Genomic DNA, 19403 nt, shown 5'->3' on the forward strand with positions numbered 1-19403 from the left:
AGAACAATAGAAATGATGTTTTGTTAAACGTCTCTTAGCTTGATGAGAACCAGTCATTTGTGGAAGGCATGGAATTCTTGTTCAAACCAACTAATCCCCATTTTTACTCTAAAATCTATATCAGTAAAATAGCTATGCTGACCCAATAGGTTGAATACTGAATCATATGAAGTCGGGTTTTCCATCCCATGTGAAACTGTAATTAAATTCTCATAATATAGTAACTAGATACTATTATCCTCCATTTTTTTAATCTTATCTTATATTTCTATCATTTTCATGACTCCTGAGTTAATAATAGAAGGTTACTTCAGATTGTTAACCCAACTGCTTGCTTTCATAAAGGGAAAACTTCAACGCTGTTTAACGATTCCTCTTCTTAATTTTTAAGTCATTTTCATTTATTTAGAGTTGGTCTAATCTTTATACCAACTGGAAATCTTAAATAATTGAAGTGCCTGAGGGGTTGATCTTCCAGGTAAAGTCCAGTATTTAGCACATTTAAGTCAACAGATTTTTATTTTGTTGTTTTTTCCATCTGTGCAAACATATGAATGTTTCTCAGACATATCTATAAACCTTCTCACCTTCCTGGCATGGATCAGTTTCTGCTCAGTTTCTTCATATTCTTCGGTATTTTCATGCCAAAGCTCCATGCTCAACAAAGTTATTCAGGAAACTCAGTGATGGACTGTGATGCTAGCAATGAAACAGGGCCATCTTCAGCTTTTCTTTACACTTGCAACGGTCAAAAGCTATCCTGCCAGGCCTTTCTCATCTTCAGATCTCAACCTCCTTATAATTCAGTCTCGACCATCTCAAATCTTACGTCTGCAGATCCTTTGGAGCTCGCTTATATCAACAATATTTCACTTTCTACAATCTTGCCTCCAAACAAAGAGGTGATTGTTCCAGTGAATTGTTCATGTTCAGGTCAGTACTATCAGGCCAACACCTCTTACATCATTCCAAGTATGCACGACACTTATTTTTCGATTGCCAACAATACCTATCAGGGGTTGTCCACCTGCAAATCTCTTTTGCAGGAGAATGTCTATGGTGGTTCAAGCTTGCAAGCTGGTTTAGTTTTGAAAGTACCACTTAGATGTGCTTGTCCTACAATCAATCAAACTTCAAATGGTACTAAATTTCTATTGACTTATGTGGTTGATTGGGGGGATACTGTTTATGATATTAGTAAGAGATTCAATTCTAGTACAATAAGTGTGGATGATGCAAATGGAATTGATTTAGATGATGCAGTTATTTTTCCCTTTACAACAGTTCTTGTTCCACTGTCAACCAAACCCTCAAGCTCGCAAACAATAATTCACTTTCCGCAGCCACCCTATTCTTCTCCCTTCACTCCAATAAATTTGAAGAGAACTTCAAGGAAAGGACCAATTGCTTGGATTGGAATTGGAATTTCCTTGCTAGTCCTCTGCCTTCTGTTGGTGGTCTTACTACATCATAGGAAGAAAACAAGGGAGGCTGCCCGAAAACTTCAACTGGGGAGAAAGAAATGGGAGTTACCCAAGGATTTCGTAGTTAGCATAGATCAAAGTTTGAAAGTTTATGACTTTGAAGAACTAGAGGTGGCCACTGAAGATTTCAGCCACAAATACAAGATGGGTGGTTCGGTTTATAGAGGTGTTCTCAATGGAGAATCACTGGCCATTAAAAAAATGAGCAAAGATGTAGATAAGGAGGTAAGTTTGCTGAAACGGATTAATCATTTCAATCTAATAAGCCTTCGCGGGGCTTGTGAGCACTCTGGTGTTTTCTACCTTGTTTATGAGTTCATGGAGAATGGTTCTCTAAAGGAGTGGCTTCAAAAGAAGAGTTGTCAAAGATTTCATATTTGGAATTACAGAATTCAGATTGCTTTAGATGTTGCTAATGGGCTTCACTATCTTCACAACTTCACTTCTCCAGCCTATGTGCATAAGGATATTTGCAGTGCCAACGTGCTACTCGATGGAGATTTGAGGGCCAAAATTGCGAACTTCAGTCTTGCACGATCAGCAGAAAGAGAAGAAAGCAGAAAGTCATTAATGTGGAGTTCTCTGGGAACAAAGGGCTACATGGCACCTGAATATATGGAGTATGGCTTGGTGACACCTGAAATGGATATATATGCCTTTGGGGTTCTCCTGCTGGAACTGATTACAGGAAAGGAAGCTGTTTTTAAGCAGGATGGAAAGGAGGTACTATTATCAGAAGCAATATTAACAATTATGAAAGGAGAAAATGCAGATGCTGAACTTGATGGTTTATTAGATCCTAGCCTGAAAGGACACCTCTGGAAGGAACTTGCTCGTCGAATGGTCAAATTGAGCATCAACTGCTTGGCAGAAGAACCAGAAATCAGACTGAGCATGGCTGAAGTTGTTTCATATCTGTTGAGGATTCAACTGGATGCACAGCGATCAGAATCCTTTTCTTCAGAGTGGCGTTAAAAGCAGAAACTATATATACAAGTAGTATTCTTCATTCCAGTTTCAATAATACACAAGCTTAATTCTTCTGTAAATTGTGTACATAGATTACATGGACCTGTTTGAGGTTTAACAATTGTACTATTGCTCTTGTTCTTCACATAAAACACAAGCCAAACATCTTCAAAACTGAAAACCAAGCAAAACCTGTACATTAGATCATTCCATACTGGATATTACATGAAATGAACCTAGGGATTTACTGCAACTGTCAACGAGCTATGACTGGATTGATGATTTGAGCAAGTTCTGTTTCTATCCCTGAAGCCCAAGAGCCTTCCGATGTCTCAAAAGATGACTGAATAAGAACAGAAAGGCTAAAGACGATTTCCGCCATGCTTGGCCTAGCCAGAGGATTCTCTTGTGTGCAGGCCATGGCCAGTGTTGCCAAGCTTAGAGCACCATCAATGGGATAAAAGCTCTCCAAGTTTGGATCCATCCATGTCCTTAGCCTCTTCTCCTTCTTCTCGTCAATTTCTAAGACTTCCCTTAGATTCTTCCACAACAAGAAAATCTCACCATTTTCTTTTGTTGCCATGGCTTCCTTTCCTGAGAGCAACTCTAATAGTACAACCCCAAACGCAAAAACATCCACTTTTGGCATTACAGTATTTGTAGTGGTTCTAGCCATGAAGAAATTAGCAATCTTGGCCCTAAACGTGGAGTCAAGAAGTATATTACTTGTTCTGATATCCCTGTGGACGATGTTTGGTTGAGTGTGTTCATGCATGTATTGCAGGCCATTGGCCACATCAAGTGCTACATGCAACCTCTGGCTCCAGGTGAGAAAGGCTACATGGCTTGAGGAAGATGAAGATTTTGGATGCAACCACTTATCCAGTGATCTATTTTCAGCATATTCATAAACCAAGAAGCAATTGCCATCTGAATCAGCTGAGACACCCATTAACTTCACCAGATTTGCATGATTTACTTTCTGTAAAATCTTTAGTTCCTCTGTAACATCATCCTTTGTTTTCTTTATGGCTAACAGTTTCCCATCAATAATGGCCCTGTACACGGATCCTCCAATCCTGCAGTGCTCATTGAGGTTCATGGTTGCTACCATAATCACGTCAACCTCATACATGACGGGCTTGCCTAAGTAGCCAGAAACTCCAGGCAATAGCTTGTTTTGTATGATCTGTGGCTGGAAACTTTGACTTTTTGTAAGTGCCTTCTCTGTAATCAAACCAACCGTCTCCAAAGAGGAACCATTGCGCTTAAAAATCTTCTTTCTCTCATAAGTTAACCAAGCTGCTAAAAGGAAAACAAACAAAGAGCCTACTGTGCTTATAACAACAATCAGGATCCTCTGATGTTTGGATTTGTTTCCTCTCAAAGGAGAGAGGTGAGTTTGAGAGAGAACCGGCAATTTCAACACAGGGATCATCAATGGAGGAATTACCGCCAAGCTAATATTCTGGTAACTATTTAACTTATTTTCATCAACGATGTCTAGTGGTGATGCATTAAACTTAGCACTTACACTCCAAACACTATCATTGGGTTGCCACACATAGCTAATAAAAAATTCAGTACTTCCATTCCCCTGGTCTTTGGAAGGGCACTTGCAGAACAAAGGAAATACCACTTTGTCACCAACCTTCAATTTTCTTGGATCTCGATCGGGGTTCATGTCTTCCACTGCAGTGTAATTGGTGAGATTCTCAAAAGTAGTGGTTGAAACTATGTAGAAGGTGTCACCAGGCTTGATGTTGTAAGTGATATTGGCAAAGTAATGCTTCCGGGTGCAACCACAGGTTATGGGTACCAACAATAGTTGGCCTGGGAACAACTGGGTATCCACAGAAGCCAAGTTACTTGCTCTTGCTGTCTCTGGGGGACTGGTTCCAAACAGATCAGATATCTTTTGCAGGTCCAAAAAGTCTGGTTCCTGGGCAAAATACGCAGCATATGTTGAGCATGAGGTGGATGACTTCGAGCAGGAAAAGTCTGCACCATTGGTATGTGGTGACTGAGCACTGATATAGGAGGCAAAAAAGTAGTTAAGTATAAAAAATAGAACTTGCATGGATTTGAGAGAGAGCACAGAAATTGCCATTGATAACAAGCTGTGAGTCAAGCTTATTAGTGCATTAGGCCCTGAAGCAGTATATTTCATAGGTGCTAAGATGAAAAAAGTCTTAGGTTGTCTCACTTAAGGTTGATGGAAAAGCTAAAAATCATTGCTATTTTGTTAACATGTAGCTTTCCATATGAATAAATAAGTTTTTCAACTAAAAATCCAAGTGGCCCTTGTCTCTAGCTTTGATCTTAAATGATAACATGGTTTTCTTCTCCTCCATAACACAGAAGAAAATCAAAGATGACAAAACTTCTATTACTTCCAGCATTTTCTGGATTATACTTCAATTTCTGGTAGGAATCTTTTGATTAGTGTCAGATTAGTTTAATGCAATTACCCAAGTCAGGACGGCAAGCGGTTGCAATCCCATAAAAAAAGTAAGTAAGCTGACCTATATGAGCTAACTAAAATGACAACTCCCGCATCAGTATACATTTAAAATTGATTGAGAGAATATTCTAGTTGGTCTTGCACTGTACACTAATTGCATCTCAATGATGAAAACTGACAAAATCTACTAGCATTAAATCCTACATGAGGGACTTAAGTTGCCCACAGAAATGCTTACAGTTTGGCTTGCTGGAAACGTCCAGTAACGGGAACTTAGCCTTCTGCCTTTCTGGATCAATAGATACAACCAGCACAGACAAAGAACAGAGATAAACAAACAAAATGAGCCAGCTTTATTATTAGAAAAGAAGAAAAGAAATAGTTCTGCAGGTTTTTATTACCTTTGGCGCCCTTAGCTCACTTCAGTACACAGTATAAGTTCCTTTTTCCTTTTATCATCCCTTTCAACATAATTTTCTTCCTCCTTTCCCCTCACGATTTCCCCCTAGTCATGATCTCGTCCCTTATTGTTTCTTACATCCAGACAGTTGGCCAGTAGAAGATGTCAAAAGGTTGCTTTCCAACTTAAGAGATAGTAGTATAACCCTGAATTTATTTTCAATTCTTTTGTTCAAATCATTAAAAAAAAAGGGAAAAGAATAACACTACTAACAATATACAATCCAATCACGTGAACTGAATAATGCCAAATATGATAAAAAAAAGGGTGGGGTGGAGGGGGAAGGGGCCCTAAAAGATCTTGCTTTCCCTGAATATTAGCTAGTTCAAAGCCAGAGATGAATAAAATTATTAACAGACAAATTCTACCTGCATCTTCAGTGCAACAGAAATATGAAGATACTTTGAACACTGTAATGCAGTAGAATTCAGATTTTGCCTATGGTCCTGAAAATCTGCAATTCCAGAAAAATAATATGGTGCCACTGATTTCACAATGATTACACTACGAGTTTTGAGAAAGATTTTGCCTTCATTTGCTGAGCCAGTTTTATCTGTCAAATTTCATTTGATAATCTGTTCCAACAGGTTTGCAACCCAGATACACCAAAAGATAAAAAAGCACTAATGCAGTTTCCTGCCTGCAGGAAGTAAAAAAAAAATGGTGGGTTAGGGGTTGGCAACCCAATAAGACCATGCTGCTAAATGCTTTGCTTTGTAGAAGATAATTATTCAACTCTATGTAGTGGCTGTAACACTGTTAGAATAAATACTATAAACTCTAGTGAGATCTTCAGAGCTAACTGTCCATACATGACCACGTAATGCCAGTGGAAGGATTCCATCAGTATCCTCATACCTCTCTTCTACAGTAACAGCCTCTTTTCGCCTGCCTTCTTGCCAAAGACTCTTCACAAGCAAGTCTTTTGTGGCAGAATCAGGCATTAGATTTGAATTCCTCATGTCTTCAAAAACTCTCCATGCAAGTGCAGCTCTCTGACACTTGCAATAAGCTTGGATTAGCAACTTATACATATAGGCATCTGGTTCCAAGCCACTCTGCCTAACCATCAAAAATAGTTGCTGGACAGTTTTGATATTGCCCTGTAGTGCAAAGTGATATAGCAACCCAGAAAATGTCTGAATATCTGGGCAAATACCATTTAAAATCATCTCATCAAGTACATCCAGGGCATCGGAATTTCTCTGACACTTTGTTAATGCCCTCAAGAGAGAAGAATACAAAAGCATTAGATTAAACTTTGATATGGGACCACAGAGTGTTCTATCATCACGGAAGACCTTCAAGGCAGCATCAGCATTCTTTGAAATGCCATAGAATTCAATAAGCAACCTGATGGTGCTGAAAGGCAATCTCATTCCCTCCCTCCGTACTTTGTTTATAAGTTTATTGACCAATTCAACATTTCCATGACGTGCCAGTAGGGTCATCATTCTTTGCACTGTGTAGATATCATGAGTGAATCCTGGCTGAGAAGCGACCCAACAGAAGAAATTCCAAGCTGTCTCAGCTGAACTGAAATTCCTAAGAACTTTGCAAACCAACCTACTAGTCCACACAAATTTAGCATCCTCTAGTACAGCTACCACTTCAGGCACCCATTCTTTTAAGGCATTTGCCAAAGCTTTTGGATCTAACCATGGTTTCAACTCAACCTTATGAACATCAACTCCTTCGTTCATATCATCATCCTCATTCTCATCCTCATCACTACTATCCTCACAAGAACCTATGCTCTTGATCCTTCCGTCAGGCAACATTTCTACAAGAAACTCATCAGTCTCATCAACACATCCCGCCTCTTTCATTCGTTCTAAATACACACGCATTGCTCGTCCAAGTAACTTCCCATCCTCTTTCATTTCCTTAAGCAAACGTTTCACCACATCAAACTGTTCTCCACCAACAAACCCTTCAATTAAAACTGAATACTGTTTTAAAGTCCTCTTGATTCTAATTAAAGGCAACACACTAAACACTTCCATAGCTGCATCCAACTTCTCTAACCTCACAAGATGCTCTATTAAAATTGTGTAAGTCCTTGAATTTGGAATCACACCTTCATCAATCATACCCCGAAAAGCCTCCACAGCCTCCAAATTCATACCCTTTTGAGCATAAAGCCCCATGAGAATGTTATGAGCCTCTGTCGATAGTCGATTTTCCTCACTCCGATACTCTTCCCATCTACTTAAAACTTCTTCAAGGTCCCCAACAGTAGCATACCAAAACAAAAGGTTCATAAAACTGACTTTAACATGGTTAAATTTTCCACCTTTAATGTCAACAATCAACGCTTTAAGTTCATCCTTTCGCTTGAACTTTGCAAGAACAGTTGCAAAAGCAAAAATGGTATTCTGGGAATGCTCGAAGTTTGGAACTTGCTCAAGGTTTTCAATAAGCGAAACAGCAGAGTCTGCTGAAGGAGCAGAACGAAGAGCGTTAGTGACAACGAAGGAATCAAGAAGGCGAGTTTGGAGAAGAGGATTGAGCGAGTTAGGAGAGTCGGAACGAAGAGCGAGTCGGATAGAGTCAATGAGTTTGGCTCGATGAAGGTAATGGGTGAGTTTGTTGGGGAATGGATCACGTGCAAAGGAGCGAACTTGTTGGTTCAAGAGGCTAAACAAGTTTTTACCAGGCGAGAACTGTTTAAAACACATTGCCATTGTATCAAATGAGAGATTGGGGAATGATTAAAAGAGCTAGCTTTGGGTCTTGGCTTATGGCTGTAACATAAATGCAAACACTTTGTGTGCATCAAATTTTTTATCAATTTACACCGACGAAGTTTCAAGGGTTGTCGTACTTCCCGCCAACATGGAAAAAAATATGCAGGGTTCTGTTAAAACTGCGAGTTCAATGGTTTGGATCGGGCTTGAATAAAAAATGGGCTCCTTTAAATCATGGGTTCAAGGTAGCCTCTACCCTTGTGTCATTACCTTCTCAAAAGGTTAACTTGGTAGAGTGTACACCAGTTATAAATGTACTTTGCTTATTTCTTTATAGCCGTGACATCTTCACCCACCCGATTCGGCAACACCAACCTCCTCAAAAGTGCTTGAAGTAGAATTGAATCAAGATTGAATCTGTTCTGATATCACTTGTTATAAGATCACTATTCTCTCTTCAAAAAATTAACCTAATTGAATATACAACGTCCCTATTTATAAACTTTTTAAAATTTCCTTACATTTTTAGATACATTCTACATCATGAAAGTCCTTGATATCATTACATATCAATATTTTGTGTAATACTTTAATAAAAAAATGGTTCAATATTTCTTCACGTTTGCAAGGCAGCTAAGAAATGGCAGGAAAATCCCAGAGATGCTGGTCAGGAAAAGAAAAATAAAAGGTGCACAATGTGAAATACTATATATGTATTTGTGGTATTCTATTGCTTATGGTCACCAGTACTGAAGTACAGTGCAGTAACTAGTAACATACTACGTGAGGGAGAAAAATTACAATAGTCGCAAATGGACATTTTCATTTTGCTTATTCAGTTCTATCATATATTAATCTGTAAGGCTTTGGATGGTATAAGATTTAATAAGATAGGAACCCGGTTCTTGAATGATGTAAAGGGAAAGACCGGTTATTTGTTCACTTTGAAAATCAGTAAGGAAAGCTTCCGGTCATCCGAATATGATCAAGGGTTCTTTTAAGGCCGTACTTGGTCACTGCTCGATCACCTTGCCTAAATCCCTCTCCATAAGCTGTGGATGTATCTGATTCTATCTGGTGCTTAAAAAAACCACCGAGTTTCTTCTCGAAATCAGAGCGCTTGCCTTTCTTTGATGATGTTGATGAGGACGATGATGATGGTGAAGATGATGAAGAAGAAGATGATGATGAGGATGAAGCAACGCCACTTCCCGATGCAGCATAGATCTCGGAGTCCAACCACATGTGAGCCAGAACCTGACATATACCTTCCTCAACTTCTGGACTCAGACTGGGATAACCTGTCAAAGATCCCACTCTGTTAATAATCCCTACCTTACCATCATAAAAATGCAAACATTGATCATGGACTAGTGGAACAAATTAACACCTTTAAGCCTAAGCCAGGCGTGCATCATCTCATGAGCTAGGATCGATCCTGTCAGCAACCTGTATCATATCAAAGGTACAAATAAGTCTGAAACTTTGGATAGAAATACCGCACAGAAAGGAAACAAAAGATAATACCTTGGAAGGCCATACAAAATGAGAATAGCTGTAACTTCACATCGACGAGTTAGCCTGTAAGGCTCAGTTATCATGTCTATGAACCGATAGCCTGCCCCAATCCTTGGCCTCCTTAAGACCTGGAAATTTGAATCAAATAATTGTGGAAATCACCAATTAAACAAGAAGGCATCTTGACAAAACTGAACTGCTGGAGTTAATATGTAAGAATCTGAAGGGAAAATCGTACTGTGGTAACAGTCTGTTCTTCTGACAAGCAGAGTCCTCTAGTTTCTGGTAAGTGATGATGCCCCTGCCAACAGTTATGACATTATGGTAAATGAGATGATAAAGAAACAAGGCAAAGGTCATTACCTCTGATAAATAAAACTTTCAATGTTTAAGCCTCACATTCTTTTCTCCCTCCATGGCCTCATTTAGAGCTTGCCTCTCAACCAAAAGTAGAGGAACCTGTTGTTCCACTTTCATATTTAATCCTTCATAAAATTCTTGGATTTCAAGGTAAAGAGGTTGGCATTCATGAGTATCCATTATTGCAGAATCTAGACACTCTAGACACAGCTTCCGACCATCATCCAGTGATATATATTTTGCATCCGTTGGCTGCAAGCATTGCAAGGCTTTAAGAAACTAACGATGTAATTTTTATTAAAAATCTACAAAAGGATGCAGCTCCCTTCTCTTTGTTCCCTTTCTTAAAGAAAAAGGGTTCATTCTTTCAACTCACCTCCACTCTTTCACAGCTACAACAGCGAGGAGTGCCATCACGCTCATGCGAGGGGCAGTACTTTTGCATCCAGTAGGGATGTGCCCTGTACTCAATAAGACCAGCTGGATTTGTCGGAATCTGTAAAAAAGGAAAAAGGAAAAAGAAACAAGGTCAGCTACTCTGACAGGCAGAGAAAAAATAACTGGATGTTCAAAAAATTAATGCTTAAAGTAAGTAAGAGATAGCCTTAACCTTGAAACACCACGGCCTTGGAAATATCATATATCATTAAAAATCTAAAAATAACACATGAACAGTGGCTTAGACATTGAGCAGCTGGCTCATACAGCAGACAACAAGCTGTCTAAGGACACTTGATCAGGAGTTCTCAGATCCAGTAGCTTTTGATGGGCTAATAGGAATATTTAATGATATATTGGATAAGGAGATCAGATAAGAAAACCTGCTTATGCAAAATAAATAAGGTTGATAAGACCCTGAGATGGGTTTAGCACTTACAAATTTCTTGCAAACATCACATTTTGGATGATGCTGCTCCTTATAGCAGGATTTATGAAAAGGGCGATTCCCAGACACTGAAAACTATCACCAGGGAAGAAACTTAAAATTAGGCCATGCCCATAAACTCAATACAATTAAAATGTACGAGAATGACTGAAGCACTATGTTTAATATCTTTGAATTAAAATATCGATAAACTAGATGAGATTTAGACCTCATAATCATTAATTGGCTGGCCACAAGCATGGCAGCGAAAACATTCTGGATGCCAAACAGCACCCATGCAACTCAGGTATCGTCCATGACCAATCTCAGCGTTGCAACCAGCACAGATTCTGCAAGCAGCATGATTATGTAAATGAAGTCAGGTTTCATATGATACATGTGAATAAACTCAAAAAACTTCAAGAGACAATGTGTTATGATTATATATTTGCAAGTCTTGCATGCAAGTGGTAATGTTGCATAAGAAGTACTACACTAACAATTTTTTAATCTTCATGTTAAACACAGTAAAGTCAGACCATACTTTACCCATTTTATTCCAAAAGAAAACCAGATTTTGTGACTAAAGGAAGTTCTCTAACAACTGAAATATGGGTATCAACTGCTTAGTGCTAACAGGCACAAAAAATAGTTGTGTTTGTCTGTGTTAATAGGTCTGATATCTATGCCTGCAACCAAGCCTTATGCAGGTTTTATGACTTCGCCAACATCGTATGTAAGTATATATTAGCTTCCTTCTTCTACACTAGTCAATTTGAAAACCAATACGAATTTCATGAAGAAAGAATTAGTACGACTACATTACCTGTAACTAGCTGGGAAGAAGAATGGATAAGGTGAAAATAAGCCCCCATGACCGTAACGAGGTGGAGACTCCACACTCAAACTTTCTTGAATAGCCTTAGCAAGCTGTTCGTCTTCTTCCAATTGAACTTTAGCACGTTCTTCATCTTCTTCCTGTTGCACTTTGGCATAGTAGTCATCATCGTCCTCGACATGAGCTTTAGCATATATGTCTTCTTCCTTCTTCCCATGAGCTTCGGCATATTGGTCATCCTCCTTCTCTACATAAGCTTTAGCATCTCGATCATCCTTGTCAGATTCCTCCTCCGGTTCAGATTCATCTTCTACCAAGTGAATGGGAAACATGAGATTTAATATAAAAATAAATTTCTAACATATTAAAACCCAGGAACCAATTTGAATCTACCCCCTAATCCTGACAGAGAAACTGGTACGAGAACAATGACCCTTTGGTTTTCATTTTTTTTCTTTTTGTCCAGCCCCTAGAGAAGATGAAAAGTTCTATTTGTTTACTTCTCAAAAAAAAAAATTTTTCTATTAATTCATTATGGATATGGATATCTCACACATTCAAAAACTTTTCAGCAGGATATAATGGAGCCAATTCTAATATTTGTCTGCTTTGGCAATTTTCTTACAGAAACAGAATCAGTTCACTACTTAAAGATTTTGTTTCAAATCAATTCACATTTGCACTATAAAATATTTTACCACTAGTTTAGAAACAAATTAAACTGGTTGTAAATTTTCCCAAATGGCCCCTATGACACTCAAGAAGGAAATGACATCATCATCCCAGTTCCCCAGTTCAAAATCTTTGAATGTGTGGTTTCAACCAGAAATAACTACGCAGAATACAAATTTCCAACCATCTGAAGCAATTTGGATACTGCCAAAAGACTATTTTTCAGAAAACAAGGATTAAATATTAGAGGGTTGAAGGGGACTGCTATAGCACAATCATTTTTTCCTTTGTCAAAACCATCTGAGTCACCTTTTTACTAGTTAAGCACACTGTTAATAGGCATGACCAGTACTTCACTCATGCAACCATACCTATCACTTTCTTGCCTTTTGCATCTCCTTCTGAAAGGGAAAGTGCAATAGCACAATCAATTTCACCTTTGTCAAAACCATCTGAGTCTTCCTGCATCCAAGTTTTCCAACAAAGACTTACAGAGTTAACACTAGAAAAACCTCATAGGAATGATGAACCAGGATCTTGCAGACAGAGGTTTGTAAAGCATGACATTACATGCATAAACAAAGTTGTAACATCTAAATTTTATCATACCATCCAACTGCATTTAAGAAAATAACAGCAGAATCAATGAGAGATAAACACAAGCAACCGGCAAAAATTTATAAAGAGCAGAACATTACTTCTGAACGGCGAGGCTCATCCCAAGTTCTATCATCTCCATGTCTCCCATAATATCGACCTTTATTACTTGAACCTTTAAGAATCTTGGTCAGCCAACCCATTATGTGAAATGCTATTCGCTACCCAACCGGCAGCCTGTTGCCTGCACCCAAGTCATCCATTAAGGACAGCAGAAACAATTACAAAAGGAAAAAAGGAAGCATGTTTATAACTAAAGATGGAAAGAAACCATAATTAGTAAACAAATGCTGTTTACTTTGTTTTAGATATCATTCTTGTGGAACATGGAAAGGCACTTCCACTTTGGGAGGCATTATCTCAACTTACTGTCAAGGCCATTAATTCTATCCCTTCACAAATCTATTTTTGACGAAAATAATTTAAATAAAGAAAGAAAAACAAAAGAGAAACCGTTGAGATAGCAATACCAGCTTTGGCCAAAAGCATCAAACTGAAAGAGAAACCATAATTTAAGTTTCCGAGTAATTAAACGAACCCAAAAGCATTGAAAAATTTTCTGAATTACAACCTGGAATTCCCAATCAAGTAACTTTTCCCCATGTATCAGAATTCAATTCCCCAGAATTCACACATGTGTGGCTCTCAGTGGCCTTAATATAACCACATCTCATATTCATATCAATATCAGGAAACTGGAAACATCCGCAACCAATATTACTGAGGGAAAACAAATCCAGCTATTCAATTACTGAATTAAAATGATATGAAACAGTTGCCACTGGAGTGAATATAAGAAAAGTTAAAAAGTATGAAAGACTAACCAGAAAAAAAGAATGAAGAATATGCAGAAACAATAGAATCTGATGAATCCCCAGATCAGAAACAGCACCAAATTTAATGCACAGTCACCAAATTACGGGAGACAAAAGGTTATTCCAAGTTGGACCCTTAATTGCCATCAGCTAGCAAGAAAAAACAGAGCCTTTTTCTTTTATTGTGACAAAGGAAAAAGTTAGATAACCAATTCTTAGTGAAAGATAAGATAGAGAAAAGGGAAAGCAAAGAGATGAATTAAAAAGAGAACTTGAATCCTAAGCAACAACCAGTTCTTTAAAAGGACAAAAAAAAGATGGAAAACAGTGAAAGTTGGCTTGGAAAATTGGAAATAATGTCATGTGCTGAATGATGTTTACCTTCCTTAAAAATCACCAAAAAGATTGGTTTTTTGAAGATTAGAGGTACCAAAACCCAGATGGGTTTGTTGAATTGTTACATTTTCTTGCCTTAGCATGTGGGTCCTTTATGTTATGCCCATTTTCCACCACACTCCACTACACGTCAAAGACACTTCAGCTTTTCTTGTTGAAAAGATGACAAGGAGAGAGAGAGAGAGAGAGAGAGGGGGGGGGGGGGGGGGGGGGGGGGGGGGGGGGGGGGGGGGGGGGGGGGGGGGGGGGGGTTAGGATTTCATGTCTTGATTTCTTGAGCTTCCTTTGTGGTTGTAAGTAGTGGGACTTGCAGTTACTCTGTACTTACTCTGGTTTATTGCTGTCTCTAGTTTGCCCCCCCAGTCAGTCAGTTACCCCACTCTTTGGTCATTGCCCCATAAAATGACACCATGCCAAGTGGCAAACAAAATCAGAGTGTCACCCCTATTTTTAATTTAAAAAACTCAAAATCCTTTATGGTAAATGCAATCTTTTAAGGAACAGGTGAAAAAATAGTAGTAAGATACGTATATTACAACCCCATGTCAAAAAATTGTGATCACTCTCACTAGTGTGAGAAGGACACCCTTCACTTTTTATATCCCACTCCTTTTTTCTTTCTAAATAAAGCTTAGAAGACTAAATGGTATATTATATAAAGTAATATACTTTGAAATGATTTATTGTCCATAAAAAAGTTCTTATGATAATCAAATTATCTGTATACATAGATCTTTTTAAAAAAAAAAAAGTTTTCAATGATTATGCTTGTGCATGCTACTTTTGTTTACTCTGTTAATTCATGTATCCACAGACCGCAGCTCTCTTTTGCATGTGTCATGAAACTAGAGACAGCTAAAATTTCATCAGTCAGGTGCTTCTTCAAATATGTCATTTCATTCAAAACTTGCTGTATTACTAATTTTTATAGGTTTATTATAAGATTAGGTGATAGTTTTCTTGCTTGGGTAGTTGGACATAGCTGTGTAGCTTTCATGTAGCTTTTATTTTATTGAGTGCAGTTAATTAGGTGCTAATTGATGAAGTGTCAAAGCAGATAACTTCAATAATAAAACCTTGTTCAATTGCCAAATGGTAACTTCAATAATAAAACCTTGTTCAATTCCCAAATGGTGTCTTTCAATCAAATTATTATGCATTTAGGGAAAGGTACCAACCAAAAAAAAAAAAAAAAGAAAGGGTAAGATGGAAAAGAGACTGTTCCTTCAGGAATCAATGACTCAGAATGCTTATTATATTCATGGAAGAGAAGCCATGTTCAAAATTCAAGGTCTTGTTGCAAAGGAATATATTTCAACTTCTAAAAATTGACATGCATTATCCTTTTCAACCTTCTTGTATTCATTTTTCTGTTGATAGATACAAGATTTTGTTCAAAAATATCATTCTCTCGTCCTTTCACTACCTCAAGGAGGTGTCAATTAGGTGCCTCTTGACTGAACAATAGGGTACTTTTGACTTAATAATTGGGTATTTACTTGGTTGGGATTACATTAAATATCTCATTTTCTTCTCGCATTTGTAACAAAGGGCAACATGCTTTTTTGGAGAATCTTATGTTCAAAGAGTTGTTCTTATCATATTTAAAATTGTTTTACTTTTGGATTAAATTATTTATAAAAAAAAAAAAAAGGAGGGGTGGGGGCGCAAATTGGATTCAGTATTTGGAACTGTGCTTCCACCAGAAGGGAAGGATCTGGAGGACATTGGTGGGCTAAACAATCATGGGATTGTCCACCACTTTCAACCCCAAAGCCAAACATAACAACACAACAACAAGTAGCAAGTCCTTAGGGCATAAGGCATCAACTCATCCCATCATCACCAAGCTTTGGGTATTTATGCCCATATCTTACCTTGGAATCTTGACCATTTTGTTTGGAAATGAGCCAAGCACATTCTGAAGCATCCTTTTTTTCCTTTTTCAGCTTTTGTTTTTCCCCCTTTTTTCCCCATTTACTTGTCCTAATTTCATTAGTTAGGATCTCTGGGAAACCACAAAAAAAGAATGATAAAAAAAAATCAATTCACCCACCCCCAAAAACCAAAGCATCCTCAGCCGACCACTCTAGGTTCTTTTGTAGCTTTTCCATGTAAAATGCCATGGCCCCCTGGCCCTACCCCTCGTGTCTATTAGCTGATTGAATGGCACTAATCTCTTTTCCATTAGTCAAGTTGTTATATTATGGCCAAATGAAAAGCTAAACACTCATTGCCTGTACAATTGATAAACCCCAGTGCTGCAAAGTGGAAAGCCTTTGATGACCCTTAGCTTAAGTAATATCTGCGTAAGGAAATGAATGCACACCCTTTTTCTATTTCTAAACCAACTATTATTTTAATATATATCTTATCCATTGAAATGTTGAATAGCTTTTTCAAGATTGTACAACAGAAAATAAAGATGCAATGTAGAATCTAGGTAGTAGTCAGTAAGTTGGAGCTTTCAAAGGGGGTATGTGATTGGTTTCTGGATTGAAATCATGGCAGCTGCCCCACGAAGCTGTGGCCGGGGGGAGGGCGTCTGGCGTTTTGTAAGTTGTTGTTATGCAGAAAAAGAAATCGAATTTGGCGACTGCTTTCATCGCACAAATAATGGAACACCCTTTGGCCTTTTTTGGTGCAGCCGACTAAAATATTTCTGTTTGACACAGGCAAGCAACACACAAGCCAACTTAAAGCTATGTTAGCAACCACGGTCACCTTTGACAAGAAGCATAGATTCTTTAGCATCGTAGTAATGAGAAAAAGGGATGACAATTGAACCATCAAGAGGTTCTAGCTAGTTGATCTATAGCATCTTCTATATGCAGCTACCCTATCGCTGTTTTTTTCTTCTTTGTTGCTAATCCAAATCATTTTATTAATGTGTCAGAAGGATACAAGGGGGCACGCCTACTACAAACATATTGCAGCAACTGAGACACATCAACAGGGAAAAGTACCCAATTTGTACCCAATCATTCCATTCAAACTGTTCTCCCAACACAGTGGAAACAACAGAACAAGGTCAATACCCCTTCACGAAACAAAGCATAAAGCCATACCATTAGGAACTTTCACCTCAATTCCAAGCCACAAACATAACAGCTCTATCCATCCCCAATTTCGCAAAAGGGTCTACACAATAATTAGCTTTCTTAACAATATTTTAAAAGAAAACACACTCAATGCAATCACGAATCATGACAATTTGTTGAAAAAGTTTCCAATACTTTCATGGCATTTTGCAAGTATCTATCCAGGATCCAAATAATAGCATTCTTTTGAATCTGATTCAATAATTAAAGACTTTTGTCAAACAAAAGTGACTTGAAAGTAATTTCAAGAGCTATTCCTCGAGGGGCTTGGCTTTCCTCCAATGGAACCATCTACCTTGATCTTTAGAAAATCAGAATTGGGGAGATTCCATCGGGCATCTTTATTGCAACCAAAGAATCTTGAAACACGTGGAGATGAGACTTGTGTTGGCCCTACCCACCAATTCACTGTCCTTATCCAAAGCAACCAAATCATTTATTTCTCATTCCTCCTTTCGATCACAATTCCATCTCTAGCTACCCAGAGAATCCATAAAGCCACATCATAGAAGCACATTGTTGGACAACAAGCTGGGCCGAATTAGGAAGACAGCCGAATAACAACACCCCCACCGGTCTAGAATTCCTTCCCCAAAGAGTCCAACTCTAGTATTAGGTAAAATCTAAGTGGGTTACCATCCTCGACTTCAGCATGGCATCAATTGGGCATTAGCAACGTTCCTCCAACCACGAAATTTCCTTCGAAATCATAAACTGTTTTCATTGGTATACAGGTTCATAAAAGATAACCACAAGAAAGCATTGAAGTTTGGAAGGATTTTAAACTTTCCATACATCCCTTCCTTAAAGCAATGAGATTGTTGTTCCTTAAAATTTTCCATAAATAGAAGGCTTGAAAGGTAAAAACTAGTTTCTCTATAATTAGATTTCCTTGTGCTCTTGATGTCTATTTCTCTCAATGTTGTTTTTGGCCCATATTAAACTAAAATATCAAGTTTATGGATTATATTTTCCAGAACCGTAGCTTGATTTATGGATTATATTATTACTTAATTTTTTAAGATTTTTTTCACTTCAAAATTATGAAATTTTTTGAATTGTTAATAAAATAATTCTGAATAATTTATTTTTTTCATCATTATGTGTCTTTTATTTTTTAAATTGATAAATGTTTAATAAAAAGTAGTTTCATAATTATTTAATTAAATTAGATTAAGATATTTTTGTATTTTTTTCAATTATTTGAAATTAATTATGATTTTAAGGAAGTTTTTATATTTTATCCTGTAAAACTATGTAAGAAGTATTAGTAAGTTTCACTATGTATGTGGATGCCTTCTTTTTAAAAAAAAAAAAATTATGATACTCTTATAGTGGAAAAAGAAATAAACCAAAGTAAAAATTATGCAAGAATCGACGGTAATTTGGGTGCAAATCAAGGTAAAAACTGACGGCATTAAAGCATAATTGCTGGTTGTCCATGATCGGGGAACATTTTTCGCAAAAGGTTTAATGTTTAAATTAACTTCCAACATGGAGAAAAAGGAAAAAATCTAATTCTCCAATTCTTAAAATTTTGCAATTTAAATATAATATTTCGTTATTTGACCACAAGTCACAGAGTTAGAACTTTCCTCTCTACTTCTTCTTTTTCCTCTACCAGGAGTCGGACTGGGAAACAGCATACTTGCTGGAGAAGGACTCGTAGTACTTTCAGGAAAAGGATTATTCTCTTACATATAGGCGGAATGCAAAGCCTTGTTTGGTTAAATTACTGAAGTAGGGATTATAGTGAAATCCTGGTGTAGCAAATTATTCAGAAGGAGAAGACAAAAACGGAAGATGGCGACTTCGAGATGTTCAGCAAGCTGCACAGACGTACGAGAACCTATCAAACTAAGCTCCGGATGCAGCAGGGAGAGATATCTGATGAGGCAAAGGTACCTGAGAAGCTATCCCTTTACCATCAAGAAAGAGAATGTCGTGCATAGAACGAAGAAGTGGTTGAAGGAGGAGCGCAGGAAGTATAAGCAGACAAGGGAGGATAACAAATCTAAGGGCAGTAATAATCGTGGTGGCGGTTCTATTTCTTCCTCCTACCTTGAAGCCTGTTTGAAGTTGTTGCTTTGTTTGCATGGCAAAAGTTGATGTTA

At 37.8% G+C, this 19403-nt stretch overlaps 3 protein-coding genes and 1 pseudogene across 8 annotated transcripts; 1 reads left to right on the forward strand and 3 right to left on the reverse strand.

The window, feature by feature from the left end:
• Positions 1 to 373: 373 nt before the first annotated feature.
• Positions 374 to 3728, forward strand: LOC18611003 (lysM domain receptor-like kinase 4 pseudogene; annotated as a pseudogene). The gene is made up of 2 exons (XR_016027221.1): positions 374 to 2480; positions 3238 to 3728. The product of XR_016027221.1 is annotated as a lysM domain receptor-like kinase 4 pseudogene (transcript).
• Positions 2478 to 4638, reverse strand: LOC18611004 (serine/threonine receptor-like kinase NFP). Its single transcript, XM_018114238.2, has one exon. The coding sequence runs from the start codon at positions 4621 to 4623 to the stop codon at positions 2710 to 2712; it is 1914 nt and encodes a 637-aa protein (XP_017969727.2). The 5' UTR covers positions 4624 to 4638; the 3' UTR covers positions 2478 to 2709.
• A 1250-nt stretch (positions 4639 to 5888) lies between these two features.
• LOC18611005 (Tetratricopeptide repeat (TPR)-like superfamily protein) lies at positions 5889 to 8380 on the reverse strand. Its single transcript, XM_007046993.3, has one exon. It carries the CDS (start codon positions 8062 to 8064, stop codon positions 6115 to 6117), a length of 1950 nt encoding a protein of 649 aa, XP_007047055.3. The 5' UTR covers positions 8065 to 8380; the 3' UTR covers positions 5889 to 6114.
• Positions 8381 to 8770: 390 nt separating this feature from the next.
• LOC18611006 (protein DA1-related 1-like) lies at positions 8771 to 14330 on the reverse strand. 5 transcript variants are annotated; one of them, XM_007046996.3, is made up of 13 exons: positions 13802 to 14152; positions 13549 to 13697; positions 13019 to 13161; positions 12692 to 12782; positions 11637 to 11958; positions 11040 to 11160; positions 10823 to 10906; positions 10322 to 10441; positions 9985 to 10197; positions 9824 to 9886; positions 9595 to 9713; positions 9458 to 9516; positions 8771 to 9368 (listed from the first exon to the last, which is right to left on the reverse strand). In XM_007046996.3, exons 3-13 carry the CDS (start codon positions 13118 to 13120, stop codon positions 9019 to 9021), a joined length of 1644 nt encoding a protein of 547 aa, XP_007047058.2. In that variant the 5' UTR covers positions 13121 to 13161; positions 13549 to 13697; positions 13802 to 14152; the 3' UTR covers positions 8771 to 9018. The 5 variants fall into 5 exon arrangements, with proteins under 5 accessions (XP_007047058.2, XP_007047062.2, XP_017969503.1 ...); XM_007047000.3 differs by lacking the exons at positions 13549 to 13697; positions 13802 to 14152 and adding an exon at positions 14174 to 14330; XM_018114014.2 differs by lacking the exon at positions 13549 to 13697 and having other exon boundaries at positions 11637 to 11955.
• Between the last annotated feature and the right edge of the window lie 5073 nt (positions 14331 to 19403).

The sequence above is a fragment of the Theobroma cacao genome, chromosome 1 (assembly GCF_053813885.1).
Source record: "Theobroma cacao isolate CCN51 chromosome 1, ASM5381388v1, whole genome shotgun sequence".
In the NCBI taxonomy this organism is placed as follows: Eukaryota; Viridiplantae; Streptophyta; class Magnoliopsida; order Malvales; family Malvaceae; genus Theobroma; species Theobroma cacao.